The 19723-nt window shown below is 42.0% G+C and overlaps 2 protein-coding genes across 2 annotated transcripts; both read left to right on the plus strand.

The window, feature by feature from the left end:
• On the plus strand, window positions 5878-7917 carry LOC18785819. Its single transcript, XM_020557304.1, has 4 exons — window positions 5878-6595; window positions 7037-7060; window positions 7250-7273; window positions 7411-7917. Exons 1-4 carry the CDS (start codon window positions 5878-5880, stop codon window positions 7629-7631), a joined length of 987 nt encoding a protein of 328 aa, XP_020412893.1. The 3' UTR covers window positions 7632-7917.
• LOC109947360 (rust resistance kinase Lr10-like) lies at window positions 7669-14769 on the plus strand. Its single transcript, XM_020557305.1, has 2 exons — window positions 7669-8476; window positions 14432-14769. Exons 1-2 carry the CDS (start codon window positions 7669-7671, stop codon window positions 14767-14769), a joined length of 1146 nt encoding a protein of 381 aa, XP_020412894.1.

Consider the following 19723-nt stretch of genomic DNA (forward strand, 5'->3'; position numbering starts at 1 on the left):
ATACTCCTTGAGCTCGCTGAAAGCCGTGTCACATTCAGCAGTCTAGGTGATGCTTCGCTTGCTGCCCTTAAGTGCCTTGAAGAATGGGGCACAGCGGTCAGTGGCCTTGGAGATAAATCTGGTCAGGGCTGCGACACGCCCTGTAAGGCTTTGGATATCCTTGACCGTCTTAGGTATTTTCATGTCTAAGATGGCCTGGATCTTTTCTGGATTGACCTCAATACCCCTCTGGCTGATCATGAAGCCAAGGAATTTGCCGGAAGCCACCCCGAATGCACATTTGGTGGGGTTGAGCCTCATTTTGTACTGCTTCAAGATGGTGAAGATGGCAGAGAGGTTAGGGATGTGTTTGTGAGTTGTGCGACTCTTGACCAGCATGTCATCAACGTATACTTCCATGGTGTTGCCAATCAGTGGGGCGAAGAGGCTGTTCACCAGACACTGATAAGTAGCCCCGGCGTTCTTGAGGCCGAAGGGCATCACCTTATAGCATAGAGGCCACGATCCGTAATGAAGAAGGTGTGGGCTTGATCTTCGGGGTGCATGAAGATCTGGTTGTTACCTGAGTAAGCATCCATGAAGCTAAGGAGGGCGTGGCCAGCTGTGGCGTCTACCAGCTGGTCAATGCGGGGTAGAAGGAAGCTATCCTTTGGGCAGGCCCGATTAAGGTTGGTGTAATCTACACACATGCGCCAGCCTTTTTGTGGTTTACGGACCATCACCACATTAGCCAGCCATGTAAGATAGTCAACCTCCCTGATGAATACTATACTACTCAATGGATCCACCTCCGCCCTCATGGCCTCATAGCGCTCTGGGTCGTAAGCGCGACGCTTCTGTCGGACGGGTCGGACGGCAAGATTAACGCTGAGCCTATGGGATATGATGTCTGGTGATATGCCAAGCATGTCATTGTAGGACCATGCGAAGACTTCAAAGTTGAGGCGAAGGAAGGCTACGAGGTCAGAGCGAAGCTCTTGCGAGATGGAGGTGCCGATCCAGACTTGCCGATCCGGGATGTCGTCATGAAAAGTAACCAGCTCTAGGTCTTCCACAGGTTCGGCTTGCTGAGTGACAGACTCCTCCCTTGGGTCCTCAAGTCATTCTGTGCCAGCTTGAGGAGGGGCGGGAGCTTTGGTTATTGCAAGGGCCTCACTCCTATGTTGGCGATTAGTGGATTTAACTGCGTAAGCATAGCAGCTTCGGGCGCTGAGTTGGTCGCCGAGCACCGTGCCTGTGCCATTAGGCGTAGGGAACTTCAGCAGCAGCATATGTGTGGAAATAAAGGCCCTCATTTGGAGCCAAGGTTAGGCGTCCAAGGATGACGTTGTAAGCTGTGGGGCAGTCAATGATAAGGAAGAGGGTAGTGATTGTCACCCACTGGAGTGCGGCCCCAATAGATATAAGAAGATGAATGCTGCCAATGGGCTAGACCACATCACCTGAGAAGCTCACAAAGGGTGTGATGCTTCAGTCGAGTAAGTGAGACAGGACCTGGAGCTCATTGAAAGCGTCAGCAAACATCACATTGACCGAGCTGCCGGTGTCCACCAAGATACGCCAAACGTCCAAATTAGAAATGTCCGCATGGATAATGAGTGGTTCATCATGGGGGAGGATAACACCACGCTCCTCCTCCTCGCAGAAGGTAATGGGGGCCCAGCCCGACTTTTGGGTCTTCGGCAAGCGTCCCTGCTCGGTGCTGAAGACCTAGTACGCATAGGTGGAGCGGACATAATGTTTGATGGAGTTGTTGGAGGTGCCAACCAGGGTAGAACCACCACTGATGGTGGAGATCATGTTGATCTGTCGTTGGTGAGGGTTAGGCGGGGGTGGTAGGTTGTGCACATAGTTGTCCAGCTTTCCCTCACGGATGAGCCCTTCAATTATGTTGCGCAACGCAACACAAGATTCGGTGTCATGGCCGCTGAATTGATGAAAGCGGCAGAAGACACCCGTGTTTGGCATAGGCTTGCCGAATGGTCTCCAGGGGGTGGCTTGGGGATGATAGGGGCTTCATGCACCAGGACGTTCTTATATGTGGTGTTGAGGGTGGTAAAAACCTAGAACCTGGTCCTAGGTGTGAAGGGAAGTAGGGCTCGATCAGTTGTCTTGGGAGGGTTGCCTCCACTAGATTGGTGGTGGTTGCCATGTCTGCCACGTTTGTTATTGCTGAAGGGATGCTGGTAGCTATCCTTCCGTTTTGGTTGTTGGGTACCCTGGGTACTTGGGGCGGGGGTAGAATGCTGAGATAGGGCTGAAGCAGGTACTAAAGCAGGTGGAGGATCGGCAAAAGTGTTAAGCGCCAGGTTGGCTGGGCCACGCTTGGAATTGAAATATTCAGCCTTGGCATGGACCGCTGCCTGCTTCATTAGCTCTGTATATGTGTTCCAACTGTTGCTATGAACCAGGTAGCGAAAGTTGGACTCGCGGAGGCCACTCTTGAAAGCCTCGAAGGCAGCGCGAACATTAGTCTCTGGGCAGCGGGAGTATTCGTTAATGAACTGGGCTGCATACTCCCGAAGGGGTTCGTCCTCAGCCTGCCGAAGCATATACAAGTCGTCGGCGGAGTATAAGAGATCAGTCTGGATCATAAAATGATCCAGGAAGGTCTGCTTAAGACTGTCCAATGAGTTGATGGTGCGGGGTGGAGCCTATAGAACCAGTTTAGGGCTGCGCCGCTGAGGCTGGAAGGAAAGAGAAGGCACATGCCTTCGTCAGTGAGGCCCTTGCACCCAAGGGCAGACTGGAAGGAGTGGATATGGGTGAGAGGGTCCTCCGTGCCAATGTAGAAGGCGATGCGGAGCGACTGGATATCTTTCTCCTGGTGGTAGTGGAGGATACGTTCAGTAAAGGGCCCCGGTCGTGATTTTGCCCAGAGGGGTTGATGGCTACGATGTTGTTCGCTCTCCAAACGCTGGACCTTTTCAAAGAGAAGCCTCATGGTCAGGTTGGCATGAGGGAGAGTCTCGGGTGCCAAAGGCTTGTGGGGTGGGCAGACAGGGGCTGGGGAATGTTCCCTATCTTCCAATGCCTCAGTGTGGTAAGTTGGCCAGGCTTCGGAATTATAAAATTCCCAGCTATCCGAGTCCCCTACGCCCTCCTCGTCGGGTAACGGGCGGGCCCTGGTAAGGGGCCCAGGTGTGTCACCCGTGGGTCTTCGAGGTTAACAGGAATAGGGATCGCCTCTGGTTGACGGTCCGAGATGCGGTCCCTGCAATCTCTGTAGATCCTGACTGGTTCATGAGGCCGGTCCTTCGATGGGGGAATGCAAAGGAGTCGCGACTGGGTTAGCTCCGGATGAAGGTGGCCTTTACCCTTGCGGAGCCTAGATTGGGCCGGGGCACTGTGGCTAGAATGTACTGGCTGGTTTGGTTGGGTATGCCCAACATTCTGGGTGAGGTCTTGTTGGGCATCATGGGTGTGAGTCCTCTCCCAATTCCGCTTTAGAGCACGATAGTCATGCTCTAGCTCAACATTCCTGCAATGAAGATGCTCATATTTCTTCGACATTTTAGTAATACTGTCGCGGAGGCGCTCCCCTTCTGCCTGGAGAGTGGCATCTCCCGAAGATTTCCTTCGGGAAGTACCATCGCGGGGGGTATGGTGCTGGGTATCGCAGCTATCCTCGGTCGGCATAGCAGAGTGTGGGGTGAAGAAGAGGTGACGGGGCCTGATGGGTGAAGGAGCCAGTTGGGCTGATAGAGAAAGAGGGGATTCTAGTGTCGCTTCCTACAGACAGCGCCAAACTGTTGATGCTCAAAATGGCCCGGCCAATATTGAGTCCAACTTGGTGATGAGATGTGTGGGGTCTTCGGCAGTTTAGAAGGCTAAGGTCTTCGAAAAGGGTTGAACCTGCAGAAGACAAAATGGGAGAAGCGATCGTCAAGCTTTGGACACCGGTGTGGTGCCGGCCGAAAGCTCTCCGATGCTTAAGTTAGCTACAAGTGGTAACTTTGACAGAGTAACAGTAAAGGTGAGAAAGTGGTTACCCTTTTTACTTGGGTATTGTTCCCTATTTATAGGGAGGTCAAAGTAGGAGGTTTGCACAAAGTTTCAATGTGGGACTTTGTGCAAGTCGTCGTGGTGGCGACACGTGTCCTGGAGATTAGGTTTGGCAATTGCAAGTTTCGGCAGGTGTTTGGCACCTCGGAAGTGTGTCTTCCTTCGGCAGGGAAGAAGGCGTGGCTGCCTTGGTGCTAGTCGCTTTGATGTTGGGTCTGCTAGGTTCACTATGGTGTAAACGAAAATCGATCGAAAACATGCCAGAAGATCATAGCTCCAATCGCAGCTAAACGAACCAGAGCTCCAAATCTTCAAAGCGAACCAGAGCTCCAGTTTCAAATCGCGTGTACTTTAAACATACAGGGGTAAAAAAGTCATTTACTTTGTAAGTTTTAAAGTTGGGCCAAGCTTTTTAAGAAGAAGGATAGCATTGTCTTTTCAGTTGTTATTTTAAGGTGGGCCAACGAATCTGGGCCTCCTCTTTGGCCTAATCCAAAACAACAATTCATTCTTAGGTATTAAAATCCAAACAAAAATACTCTCTGTCTCAAATACTAATTAGTAAAGATACTTATGTTTAATATCTAATTTTGCTTTTATATAAGGGTAAAGTGTCGTTTTGCCCCTTGAACTATAACGCATTTTGAACCTACCCCCCTGAATTATTTTGTTTGTCGATTTAGCACTTGTTAAAAATAGCCAATGTTGCACTCACTGTTAGTTTTTTGAGAATTTCATCCACATACATGTGAGGGGCACGTGCTTTCGAATTTTGAGGACATTTTTGTCATTTCAATCACTTTCCATCTCACCCACACCCATCTTCTTCATACCCACCCCTGCCCCAAATCGTTATGTTTTGGTTGTAGTGGTCCCCCCGCCCCCCCTTTTTTTTTCTTCTTTTTCTCTGCCAATTTTTTTTTTTTTCCTTCTATTCTTCCTCTTTGTTTCCTTATCTCCTCTCGTTGTTCAATTTTTTTTTTTTTTGTGACAATGAGCTTGAGCAGAGGGAGCAATGGAGGTCTTTGGTTGTTGGGTTTTCGCCTGCGGAGGAGGAGAGTACGGGTTTGGTTGCGAAAATGAAAACAATAAATGGAATTTGTTTTATTGTTTATTTTAAACAATAAATGGAAATACAGAAGGAAGGACTATAATTCCCTCAACAAACAAATCACATGGGCCCCTAATCAATATTTAGACAGAAGTATAGATGAAATCTCAAGAAATCTAATGGTAAGTTCGATATTGACTATTTTAAACAAGAAAAAAAACTAAATCAACGGATGAAATAATTCAAGGGAGTAAATTCGAATTGCCTAATAATTAAGGGAGCAAAACGGCTAAAAATTCTTTATATAATACATACAAATGTCATTAGCAGCATGCAAAACGAAGATTTTATATGAGCATTATTCTTGACTTGATGCATTTGCCCATGGATTTCTTCTAGCAACCAAATATCTATCTGATCATATCGTATCATATTTTATGAGACTATGATGCAGGCATGTAAAACGCGGCTTTGACCGTTGACCGAAGTACCAGAGACAAATTGTAAAGAAAAATAACCCCATGCGCATCAGAGTGAGACAAAAACGTAATGAGACAACCTCAAGACTCCAAGAACACATAATTTTAACCACTAGGTGTACCGTAGGCACAAATGTACAGAAAAGGCCACCATTTCTCCTCCTATGCCATTATTTCCCCCGCAAAGCACACGAAATTACCTTTTTTTATTTATTTATTGGAAGAAACTCATTGGCATGCAATTGGCCTTCTCGTCAATGATCACTTGGAAGAAACTCATTGGCATGTATCTATTAAGCTCCTGTCAGACGCGGCTTTGACCTCCAAGTCGTGACAATAGAAATGCAGCAGCTGCTTGACCAAAGCACTTGCAGATTATGTGTTCTCGTTATAGCAAGTGTATTCTTGCTTGGTTTTAGTGCCTTGTTTCTCTATATTCCTTATGGTTTAGTGTGTATAACTGGTACATCAATTACGAAGAGCCATCGGAGCCCTGAGAGCCCTGATAAGCGCGTCCCGTCTGCCTGCGGTAACATCAACAACATAATCAGCCCCTTTCGAATAGCCAACGATACAAATCAAAGCAACTGCACGAACTGGGATTACTACTACTACAACCTCTATTGTGACAACAACCTCACAGTATTGACAATAAATCGGGGAAGATACTATGTGCAGGCAATCAACTATGACAACTTCACAATCCGAGTTGTAGATCCTGGCATTCGCAACAATGATTTCTCCTCCATCCCCCGTTATTCCCTTTCCATTTACAACTTAACTTCTCATCTTCGATTAGCATCCAGTACAACACCTATAACTTTCTTCAAGTGTGCAAAAGCAGTGAACTCGTCTGCGATGAGTACGTATAATTATGTCAAGCAAGGGACTATAACGGCATCAGATATGGAGGATGGGTGCAGAATAGAGTGGACGACTTTGATGAGTAAGTCGTTCTTGTACGAAACGGATAGAAACTTTTCTTATCATGACATACATAACGCACTGGGGTATGGCTTTGAGCTTCAATTCCGCTTTCTCAAGACCAGCTACAAATTAGGTTTGTGAATTATTTGCTATATTCCAAGTCTACAATTTCTTACTCAAACTTTCTGAATTTCTCCAAATGTCACTTGTTTAAATCTATCATCTATGACTTTTTGTTACGCTTTATTTCTCATTTTCAATCATTTGTTTTGTTTAGTTTTATTTGAAATAAGGCGATACAGGGCTGAAAATGAGAAAGACATATGGAGAAAATATGTCAAATATTCTTTGAAAATAAAAATTCTAAAAATTTTAAATAGTTTTATTACTTGTATTTTGTCTGCCTAATTTAAATTCCCTTCTCTCTTCTTCCTCATATGATGTAGTTTGCTAATTAGTCTTAGTCAACCATTAAGCAGAGAATATATATATATATATATATATCTGTGTTTCAAAATTTCAAACTTATTGTCAAGCCTTTGATTTTGGTCATTTTTTCTTGTATCTCTTGCAGATATTGACCTTTTGCTGACATTCGGTAAGAGTTTGCATATTCCTTTCCCTTCTCTCTTCTTCCTCATATGATGTAGTTTGCTAATTAGTCTTGGTCAACCATTAAGCAGGATAGAGTTTATATATATATATATATATATATATCTGTGTTTCGAAATTTCAAATTTATTGTCAAGCCTTTGATTTTGGTCACTTTTTCTTGTATCTCTTGCAGGTATTAAACTTTTGCTGTCATACGGTAAGAGTTTGCATATTCCTTTAGTGCAGAATTGTAGTCAGTAGAAAAAACAAATGGAAGCAAAGAGTAAGGTTTTTAATATATTATATCCAATAAAGCATGTCATTTGTGATTCTTTTTGTGATGTTGCTTTGCAGGAGCATTTTTCCCAATAAGATCTATATTTGGGTTTCCATTTCTGGCTGCTCTTCTAATCTACAAACAACGAAGAAGGCATTTGTCAATGTATAGCAACATAGAAGATTTCCTGCAAAGTGATAACAACCTCAGTCCGATAAGGTACTCTTACTTAGATATTAAAAAGATGACCAGTAGATTCAATGAGAAGTTGGGTGAAGGAGGTTATGACTGTATTTAAAGGAAAGTTACACAGTGGTCGATTTGTAGCAGTTAAAATGTTGGAGAAGCCTAAAGCTAATGGACAAGATTTCATAAGTGAGGTAGCTACTATTGGGAGGATTCACCATTTTAATATGGTTCAACTTGTTGGTTATTGTGTTGAGGGATCAAAGCGTGCCTTAATTTGTAACTTCATGCCAAATGGATCTCTTGATAAATACATTTATTGTAAAGAAGGAAGCAATCCTTTAAGTTGCATGAAAATGTATGAGATTTCTCTTGGAGTGGCTCAAGGTATCGAATATCTACATCAAGGTTGTGACATGCAAATTCTACATTTTGACATCAAGCCTCACAATATTCTTTTGGATGAGAATTTCATCCCAAAAATTTCTGACTTCGGGCTTGCAAAGCTATATCCGGTAGGTAATACCATCGTCTCTTTGACGGCAGCAAGAGGAACAATGGGATACATGGCTCCTGAGTTGTTTTACAAAAATATTGGAGGTGTCTCATACAAAGCTGATGTATATAGTTTTGGAATGTTGTTGATGGAAATGGCAAGTAGAAGAAAGAATTTGAACGCATCCATAGAGAATTCAAGCCAAATTTATTTTCCTCGTTGGGTCTCAGACCAATTTTGCATGGGCAAAGAGTTTGAGATGGATGATGTTACAGAAGAGGAAAAGAAAATAATAAAAAAGATGATTATAACTGCTTTGTGGTGTATACAATTGAAGCCAAGCGATCGTCCTTCGATGAACAAAGTTATAGAGATGCTTGAGAGAGAGGTTGAATGCTTGCAGCTCCCTACCAAGCTTCTTTTATATCCACAACAAGAGATGCCCAGAGACAATCTTCATGGTAATTCGAACCCAATGTGTTCTAACACAGAGATAACATGTAATACTCTGTCAGCTACGTGATGAGTTTCAACTTTAATTTCTGTTTTATTATTATTTAAGCTAATAAGGGAAATATATGGGTTCAAGTTGCATACATTAAAAATACGTATTTATTTTGAACAAATACTTATGTAGTTTTGCTCCTCTGCCACCACAAGCATCACTATCGTTGCCACATCACTACCACCAACATTGAGTCATATCTCATATATAGTTTTTTTATTTTTTTATTTTTTGAAAAATGATAAGGAGACCACCTTTAGCAAAAAATTTACCTGTAACGGGGGATAGCAATATTTTGCTATCCCCAATCAATAACACAATGACCCGTGAAACGGCTATCATACGTGTTATTGCGTTATTGGTTGGGAATAGCAAAAAGTGTTATCCCGTTATGTGAGAGTTTCCCCTCCATCTTTAGAGAGACCAACTTGTGTATCATCTCCCTAATAGAGATGGGACCCATAGTATTGGTGAGCTCCACCTTTATTAGAGAGATGATACACAAAAGATGTTTTTACAAAAATAAAATTTAAATATTGTTTTTAAATTAATGTCATTTTGAATTCGCATGCTTGGTAAAGAAATGGTTGAGTATGTGCTACCAATGCTTTCTTTGCGAGTTAAACAAGTGAATCTTGAGTGCTTTGATTCTTGTGTCGACAGTGAACTGCCCAAGCATGGCTTTCTTCAACAAGTTGGCTCACTAGAGACTGAGAGTTCAAATGCAGTTGCTCAACCTTTCTTTCACTACTACAAAAAGTGAAAAAGACGCCCAGAAAAAAACGACGGTTTAACAAAAAACCGTCGTTGTGTTTGAAAAGACGACGGTTTTATAAAATCACCGTGTAAGATTAACTTAAACACCTAAAAAATGGGGATTCCAATGGTTGTTTTTAAAAAACGACACACCTAATTTAATAACTCTGAGCCCACAAACAATGGCAGAAGGTATGAATCAACCGACGTAGAAAGTAAAGATGACGGTTTAAAGAAATAACCGCCGTTTTTACTCCGTAATAACCACGACCAAGTTTTCGTATCCGGCGTCGCAAAATTCCAAAAGAATCCATGGCGGTATATTACAAAATACTGCCATCTTAAATAAATGTACAACGACGGAAAAGATAAATTTATCGACTTATTTCTTGTGCCATACTACGACGGTATCTTTAACTATAACCACGTTGGTTTGTTCAATTAACGCCGTATAATAAAATTTACCACGTCGTGAAGTTAAAATTACTGTCGTTTTTATTTACTTTATACGTCTATCCTTGTACCTAAATGGTCGTCTTAATTTCATTATTTTTTACTATTTATTTCTTGACTTTTGGTATCCTACGATGGTAGATCAACTTAATGACAAGAATGGAGAATAACCACGACGGTTTGTATAGAAAACCGCCGACATAACAGATTTTTCTGAGATCCAAGAGATACGTCGTGAAGTTAAAATTACCGTCGTATTTATTCACTTTATATGTCCGACGTTATATCTAAACCGTCGTCTTAATAGTAATTTTTTTTTTAATTTTTATTTCTTGGATTTTGTTATCCTACGTCTGTAGATCAACTTAATGACAAGAATTGAGAATAACCACGACGGTTTATATAGAAAATAGCCGTCAGAATCAGATATGAGATCCCAAGAGTTACGAAATCTTACCAGATGGAACTTTGTTCCTCATCATATTTGCATTTAGAAAGACAATTTTTTGGAAGTTGATGATGTGTGTGTGTTTGTGTTTGTGTCTTTCATATACACAAACGCACACAGACATCAACATCCAAACAATTGCCCCTAAAATTTGACGACGGCAGCCACAGATTTGCATTTAGAGAGACAATATTTTAGAGATTGATGATGTATGTGTATTTGTGTCTCAACATCCAAAAATTTGCCTCTAAAATTTGACGACGGCAGCCTAAGAGGTGAGATAGAGGGCAAGAAGAATTTTGTGAATCAGAGAGACAATTTTTTGAACGTTGGTGATGTATGTATGTTTGTGAATCAGATACACAAACATAAACACACACACCAACACCCAAACAATTGCCTCCTAAGAGGTGAGACAGAGGGCAAGAAGAAGTTGGAACCGTAATTGAAAACTGAAACTGAAAGAAATCGTGGAAAAAAATTTAATTTATAAAAAAAAAAATTCATATCCACGTCGGTTATATTAAACCTAACGCCGTTTAACAAAAGAAATCAACGTCAGTTCTTGAAACACGGATGACGTATTAAACAAACGAGGTGAAGACAAACAACATCGGTCATTGAACTAAAGGCAACGAGGTTTAGACAAACCATTTGGTGTCTTAAAAAAAACGACGTGGTAACTTATAATATCACTTATTCAAAAGTATACTTTTGACGTGTAGCGCCCAACTAACCACGTCGTTTTCGGAATACAAAAAGTCAAAAGGCTTTTTTGATAACCATGTCAGTTTAGTTTATTTAAATGTTGTGGTAACTACATACTAGGGCGGTTTATATGACCACCATCGTTGTATTTATCTTTGGGACACTATATAAACTTTTTGGTCACCTGACCTAAACTTTTACGCTCTCTCTAAAATTTTCAGTTTTCTCTCAGTTTCGCTCTCATTTCCGAAAAGATGAGTTTCTGATTCTCAGTTTCCCTCTCAACATCTATGTTCTTCCTTGTCTTCGTCTCCAAAATTTGACTCCAAAGGAAACTTTCTTTGCAAGCCAAAGGTTTGAAAACTTTCTCACTCCGTTTTTTTTTTCTTCACTTTCCCTGATGTTTTTTTTTCTTCATTTGAAGTTTTTTTTATTTACTAATGTTTGAAACAAGACTCAGGTTTGTAAATGCCAAATCCTTCATTGTTCGCACCCACAGGTCATGTGAGGACGACGATTTTTTCTCGAATTTGACCGTTTTGTTGACACATCACGACGGTAATTAAATTCGTGCTATTTCAATAGCACGGCTGTTCATAATAACCGACGTGGTGTGTTAATAAATATGACGTTTGAAAGATAAAACCGTCGTCTTATTTGAAAAGAACGTGGGAGAGAGAAAACTGGGCGGTTTTTTTATTTTATTTTTTATGAACTTATAATATGACGACGGTTTTATTTATTGACCATCGTTTTAAGTTAATGACAACATTATATTACCACATCCACATTTATTGTAACACCCCAACTCCAAATTTAATCCCTTATTTAAATTATTTAAGTGAAATTATAAATTTACCCTTGGGGCAGGGGTATTTTGATCATTTTCTTACCCAGAGAGAGTTTGGGGCAGTGACTGGTATTCTTGGATAGGTCGTACTGAGATAAGTTCATAGACACGTAGTGGGCTTGAATCGGAGTTGTAACGAGAGAGATATGGTCAAAAGAAACCCAGTGGCACAATCGTAATTATTTCAAAATGGAATTTTTATAAAAAAAATCAGATTTCTCTCTCTCTCTCTCTCTCTCTCTCTCTCTCCCGCGTGCTCTCTCTCTCCTTCCTGCGAGCTCTCTCCTTCTCTCCCCGACGGTCTCTCTCTCTCTCCTCGAATCTCTGGCCACCGGCCGCAGCTGCGGACGGGACCGGTGCCAAAAGGACTGGCTCGGCATCGGCGTCACGACCCGGCCCTTCCCCGACATCGGCCGTCGCTCCAGCAGCCGAAAAAAGGCGATTTTTGCCCGGTTTTCGCTCGATTCGCCGGCTCCGATCTCTCTCCTCCGACCGCCATTTCTAGCGATCAAGGTATGGAAATCCATCCATTCTTCATACTCTAGCTGCCTGTTGGGTAGGATTCGATCGATTCTTAGCGTACGCAATTCGATTTACAAAGTGAAATTCGGCCGGTTTTGGGATCTCGATTCCAGCCACTTCCGGTCAGTTTTTGGGGTAGGTCCAAGAACAAAAGTAGCTCCAAATAGGGTGTTATACCTAGGGTAGGAGTTTGGAGCCGTGGTTTTGAGATTTTCCGGCGATGCATAATCACTTTGGGCACCTAGCGCTGCCGGCGCTTGTGGCGGCATGTGGGCGAGGGTAGTGAAGTTGCACTATGTCTCGATGAGATCCTTAGGTTGTCACGAGTGCGTAGGATTTCACGAATCTCGATTCGGACGTCGTTTGACTATCGAACGGATATCGCCTATTGCGCGTTATCCGGGTTCAATAGGTTAGGACCGTTGGATGGTCTCAAATTTAATCTACGTTAATTTAGGTATTTCTAGGATCATGTAGGAATTCACAGATCGTGAATCGGAGCCCCAGATGTTCCGATTTAAAGTTTATGTTTTATATTAACCGTCAGATCGTGCGATCGTGAGCGATCTGATCGTTTGATCTGGACCAAACTTGCAGGACGAGTGTCCTATACCTCGTAGAACCCATAGGAATTTTCGGATCGAAATTTGGAGGTCGTGGGCCCCATGGGCCCTTTTGACCAGGGTTAGGGTAGTTTGACCCTTGGTTGACCGTGAGTCTCCCGGAGTAATCTCACCTCCCCAGGGGGATTATCAGGTGCTAGACTATTGTTGAGGTTATTTATATACGTTTGTAAAGGTTTAAAGGGAGTCTAGAATGTCAGTTTGAAGTGCTATACGCATTACCTTAGGTACCTCCCCGGATTTTGGTTACACTACAAGTACCACCATGTGAAAGTGAGGTCCCACGTGGCGTAGGTTATCCGGCGTGTCGACAGACCCCATACGTTGCGTTGGTTGTACCGACGTATGGGGAGATATTGTGATATGATGTTCAGGTCTAGCGTGGCATAGGTTATCTGGCGTTGAGACAGACCCCATACGTGGCGTTGGTTGTACCGGCATATGGGGAGATATTGTGATATGATGTTCAGGTCTCACGTGGCGTAGGTTATTCGGCGTTGAGACAGACCTCATACGTGGCATTGGTTGTACCGGCGTATGGGAGATATTGTGATATTATGTTGAGGTCGCACGTGGCGTAGGTTATCCGGCGTGTCGATAGAGCCCATACATAGCGTTGGTTGTACAGGCGTATGGGGAGATATTGTGATATGATGTTGAGGTCGCACGTGGCGTAGGTTATCCGGCGTGTCGACAGACCCCATACGTAGCGTTGGTTGTACCGGCGTATGGGGAGATATTGTGATATGATGTTCAGGTCTCACGTGGCGTAGGTTATTCGACCTTGAGACAGACCCCATACGTGGCGTTGGTTTTACCGGCGTATGGGGAGATATTGTGAAATACAGAGAAATGAAATAAGGTATTGCCTATGTGTGGAATTGGGTTTTAAGGAAGAACTATGTGTGGCTTGATCCCTCAGGGAGGGTACGTAGGCGGCCTAAGGTTATTAGGTGCAGCCGCGGACATAGATGTGATTGTGTTAGGAGGTTAAAACCTCGTATGTTGAAATTGAAAAAGTTAGATGTTGTATGTTGAAATTTAGTAGTCGTAATTTATATTTGAATTTATCGTTTGCCTTGTTTAAGGCATGAATTGACTTGCTGGCATGCTTGGTAGTTGAGAATTATAGGAAGGCCGAAGGCCGTTTATGTGAATTGCATGAAATTATATTGTGCATGCTGCCAGTTGTGGTTATGAAATGTGTTTTATGCAGGTTGAAATTTTGGGAAATGTTCAATTTACAGGGGAGACTCTGTCAAAATTTCGGCAGAAAGTCTCGTACCCTTATTCCATTTTGGAAAAAAGGGTATAACTTTAGAAGTGTGCCCGACATCGGGGTGATGTTGGGAATTTTCACAGGATTCGCCTCGGATTTTGGGAAATTCGGGGCGGGTCCTTTCATTTATATAGATAGAACGACGGTTTTGTTTGTTTGACGTCGTCTGAACTTTCATTTTACGTCTGTATTTTACCTAATCGTCGTCGTTTTTCTTGCTTTTTTTTTTCTCTGTAAACTTGGTTTTGAAATCTCAAAGTAAGGATTCTCAGGCGTCAAAAGGTCAAGGCAAGGACATTGCAGTTTCAAAGGCACAATCTCTTCCAAGCAATCCCACAAAGAAGATGAGAAAGACCCAAGCTCTGCGACATTTGATGAAGTGACGAAATCTACTGGTGGTATCAACACAATGAGCCGTGTTGTGAAGAGGAAAATCCAGAATATTAAGCCTATGGTTGAGTACAATAAAAGTGACAGACCACATGGCAAGGCTGCTATTGAGATGCAGAGTTACATTGGTGTTTTGGCACGAACCAGAGTCCCTCTTGTGGACAAGAAATGGACTCAATTACCCAAGGACCTGAAGGAGCAGATTTGGGAAGCTGTTTAAATGGCTTATGTTGTTGGGGAAGGGGGCAAGAAGATGGTGCTGTCGTCTGCCGGCAAAAAATGGAAGGATTTTAAGTCTACCTTAACTAGGTAGTTTATCCTTCCATTCGCAAATGGGAAGTAGAAGTTAAAAGAGCCCCATCAACTTTATAACTTCATAGATAAATTTGAATGGGATGCCTTTGTAGCTTCAAGGTTATCCCCAGATTTTGAGGCTGTGCATTCTGAGCAGTCACAGAGAAAGGAGAAATGTGAGTACAACCATAGGTTGTCTCGAAAAGCATACGTTGGTTTAGAGGATCAATTGGAAGAAACCATGCCCGGTGAAGAAATTGATTGATCTCTGCTATGGAAGAAGGCAAGAGAAGATAAACAAGGAAACATCCTTGATCCAAAGGTTGCAGAGAAGGCAAAATTAATCGTAAGTTTCACTGACTCTGTTCTAAACTTGTAAAACAGAGGTTTTATTTTTCATTCAAACGTCGATCTTTTTATTAACCGTTGTTAGACATGAAACCCCACGACTGTTTTTAATCACCGCCTTTTAAAAAATATATAACGTCAGGATTTTTATAAAACCGACGTCTGGATTGAATTACAACGACGGTTTTGTGTTTCTGTGTTAAGTTTTTTAAATTAAATTTTGAACTTTCTTCATATTCACACGCACACACACACTCTCTCTCTCCCTCTCTATTTCTCTGCAATTGGTTTGTACACTATTTATGGATTAATGAATATTTTGGTTAAGTGTTTTTATCTCTGATGTCAAATAAACGATGGTTATTTTATTGACCGACATTGTAATTTAAACAAAACGACGGTAGTTTTGGGACGACGTATTAAATGATTTTCTGCGTCTGTTTTTTAAAGAAACTGTTGTCATAACAACTTTCCCACGTCGGTTAATATTTTTATTAATTAATTTATTTAATCAGTTGTACTATCTGTTCACTCACTAACATTCTCTCTCTCACTTTTAGGATGATTTGAAAAAATAAGTCTCCGAGGGCACTCTGACTGTCTCTGGGAGCAACGATGTTTTGACCTTGGCTTTAGGAACCCCTGAGCATGGTGGGAGGGTCAGAGGTGTTGGAGCTGGGGTTTCCCCAACTCAATTCTTCAATTTGCCTAGACAGCAGAGAGTAAAATTTGCTAACAAATTAAAGGAAAGTGTTATGGAAGCAGTGAGAGAGGAAACCAAAAAGATGGAGGCCAGGGCAAAGGAAAGTGTTATGGAGGCAGTCAGAGCAGAGAGGGAAATTTTGTTGAAACAACTCAGTCAACTAATTCCCAACTTTGATCCCAACTTGCTCAGTAAAATTCCAACTACACCAATTACTCAAATTCCTCAAATTCCTCAAGAGCAAAGCCCAAAAAATCCAATGTCTGACAAAGCAAGCTGCTCTAATGTGAGAGCCCTTGAATTGGATGAAGACAATCCCACGAATGATGCTGATGCTGATGCTGCTGAAAACCGTCAAGATAAAACGGTAAAATCTCTAACATATGATTTTTCTGAATTTTAAATTTCAAATAGACGTCGGTTTTTAGTTTACAGCTCGTCGTCTATTTTAACCTAGACGACTTTTCTATTTGTAGCGACGTTATAAAATTTACACAATGTCTGTTATGTATTTACTGTCGTCTATAACCTTTACCTTGTCAGTATGTTCTAGAAACCGTCGTTGATATTATGTATTGTCAATGAGCTATACATTCCTAATTAGTCTAAGTCAACTATTTGATTATGCAAGATTATAGGAACATAATTACTTTCCTAGAATAGTTTCCTAGGCTCTGTATATATAACCTTCCTATTTGTTATATATCAATATGAATGAAATATTATTTTTCACCCAATCTGATATGGTATCAGAGCTGTCGATTATGACTGTCTCTTGACCTAACCCTAGCAATCACTTCCGCAACAGCAACCATCAACAAACCCAGCACCAGAAAATCACTCAACCGTTCCCTTGCCTTCTTTTTCCCAAAACCTCTATTTCTTATTGCAAACCAGCCTATATTCCATCTATATTCCATCAGTTTGTCTTATTGTTCACCTTCATCAAATTAGTTTGTCAAACCAGCCTGTATTTCATCTCACAACCCAGCACCAGTTTGTCAAACTAGTTGTCACGTCATTCAACAAATATTCAAATCTCACAAACCAACTCAAATCACCGTTTCCCTTCAACCCAATAATTTTTTTTGTGTCCTTTTCTCTTAAGTTTTCCAGAGTAACGTTTACAGATTTCTTTTTGCCTCTTTTTTCTCTCATCACTTGTAAGCCAATATCATGGCCAACGATGATGGGTCAGCAAACACCAATCAATCCTTGGTGTTAGGAGGCTCCAAAACTACCACACAAATCGTCACTTTGCAGAGTGACACCTCCAAATTCTCCGCAAGAATCAAACTAGATGAGAATAATTATTCTCTATGGCATCAAATCATAGAGATGAAGATAGCTGGGCGAGAAAAACATGGCCACTTGACCGGTGATATTGCCCAACCTGCAGACACAGATCCCACATTTAATAAATGGTGTGCATCGGATTGCCAAGTCAAGAGTTGGTTGTTCAACGCCATGCAACCTAATCAGATTAAACGATTTATTCGTTATGACACAGCAAAGCAAGTCTGGGCTGCAATCAAGCAAACCTACTCAGATGGTGCTGATGAAACCAAGATTTATGACCTTCACAGACGGTCATTCATAATGAAGCAAGTTGGCGCATCAGTTGCCAAATATTACAGTGAGCTCACTGAGATTTTTCAAGAGCTTGATCAATTAAGTCCAAGCACCATGGAGCATCCGAAAGACATTGAGACTAGACGCAAAGAGGTTGATCGTCTCCGAGTTTATATATTTCTTGCAGGTTTGGACAATAATTTTGATCAAATCCGAGGAGAGATTTTGCGGATAGAGCCAAAACCCAAACTGGAGGCCGCATATGCACATATTAAAAGAGAAAGTAACCAACAGGGAACCATGTCTGAAGCTGGTGTAACCTCCGAAGCCACGGCCTTGGCTACTGCGAGGTCCAAACAATCTCGGCCGAATAACTATAGTGTCGACCCTACTCGTAACCGGCCTCCAATGAAGTGTACCAAATGTGGTTTAGATAACCACACAATTAAGGGCTGTTATGAGATCATTGGTTATCCAGAAGGATGGGTCCACAAAGGGTGAAAAAAGGATTCAACCAGAGCCTCATTTGCATCCGCTCAGTCATCCGAGGAGACTGCATCAGAACCTCCATCAGGTACATCTGGCTCCAAGGCCTTGGCCACCTCAGGTACCTCTTACACATCTTCACTTACTTGTAATAGATCATGGATTATTGACACTGGCGCTACTGATCACATGACATCTAGTTTTACTGGGTTGCACTCTACCAAACCATCAAGCCAAACACATATTACCAGTGCCAATGGAACCACCTCCCAAGTTATGGGAGAAGGGTCTTTATCTCTTACATCTTCATTAAGTCTTGATCATGTCTTAGTTGTCTCTTCACTCAACTATGACTTGTTATCTGTTCCTCAAATCATTGATTCCCTTAATTGTACCGTGTGTTTTTGGCCATTGTATTGTCTATTTCAAGATCTTCTCACCAGGACCGTGATTGGATGTGGTACTAGGAGGGGAAAGTTGTATTATCTGGACTTGACAGAAGACAGCAGTACAAGATTGAGTCAGACACATCATGTGAGAGGAGATGAGTCTATCAGGATGAAGAAAATTTGGCTATGGCATAGACGATTAGGACATGCTTCTTTTGGTTATCTGAAACTTTTATTTCCAGATTTGTTTTCCCAGTTTGTTGAATCAGACTTTCATTGTGAAACTTGCATTTTGGCCAAAAGCCATCGTATTTCTTACCCATTAAGATTGAATAAAAGTTCTTTGCCTTTCATGATTGTCCATTCGGATGTTTGGGGACCATCACGAGTTCCCACTATTAGCGGTTTTAAGTGGTTTATGACGTTTATTGATGATTGCACCCGAATGACCTGGGTTTTTTCCTTAAAGCAGAAAAGTGAAGTCCACCGCCAAATTCAAGTTATTTTATCAATATGTTGCTACTCAGTTTGACAAGAAAATCACTACGCTTCGGTCTGACAATGAAGGAGAGTACGTCAACCATGACCTACATAATTTTTTAAGTCAACATGGAATTGTTCATCAAACCACATTTGCCTATACACCACAATAGAATGGCGTCGCAGAGCGTAAGAATCGTCATCTCTTGGAGGTTGTTAGTGCCTCTTTATTTGAGGCCCATATGCCTCATCATTTTTGGGGGGAGGCTCTTTGTTCTGCTGCTTACCTCATTAATAGAACACCATCCAGCACTCTTCAGTATCAAACTCTATTTCAGACATTGACCACTCTCCTCACCATGCCATCCACACCAAATCTAAAACCAAGTCTCTTTGGTTGTGTTGCTTATGTTCAGATGTATCCACATCAGCGTGGCAAGCTTGATCTGTGTGCACTACGTTGTGTCTTTGTGGGTTATGCTGACACTCAGAAGGGCTATAAGTGTTTCCATCCTCCCACTCAGACCATGCATGTTACCGCAGATGTGACTTTCCACGAGAGTGAGTTCTATTACTCAGGGGGAGTTCTGAGCATCCTCTGTAGGAGGAGAGCTCTATCTTTGCAGAAGATACTCAGAGCATCCAAATTCAACAAACTGTTTTAGAGCAGTCAGTGTCCGAGCAACCAGCTATAGTAGTGCAACAAGATCAAGAGTTACTGGAAACTCCAGATGATGGTTCAGATAATTTCCCTCCTATTACAGTACCATCACCAATCATCCAATCAGGTCCTGAAGATTCCCCGCAGGTAACTGAACATTTAAACTCTAACTTAAGCACTTTACATGAGTCGAGTCATACGGGAAACACAGGTTATCAGTTACCTATTCGTACCACTAGAG

The sequence above is a fragment of the Prunus persica genome, chromosome G2 (genome assembly GCF_000346465.2).
Source record: "Prunus persica cultivar Lovell chromosome G2, Prunus_persica_NCBIv2, whole genome shotgun sequence".
In the NCBI taxonomy this organism is placed as follows: Eukaryota; Viridiplantae; Streptophyta; class Magnoliopsida; order Rosales; family Rosaceae; genus Prunus; species Prunus persica.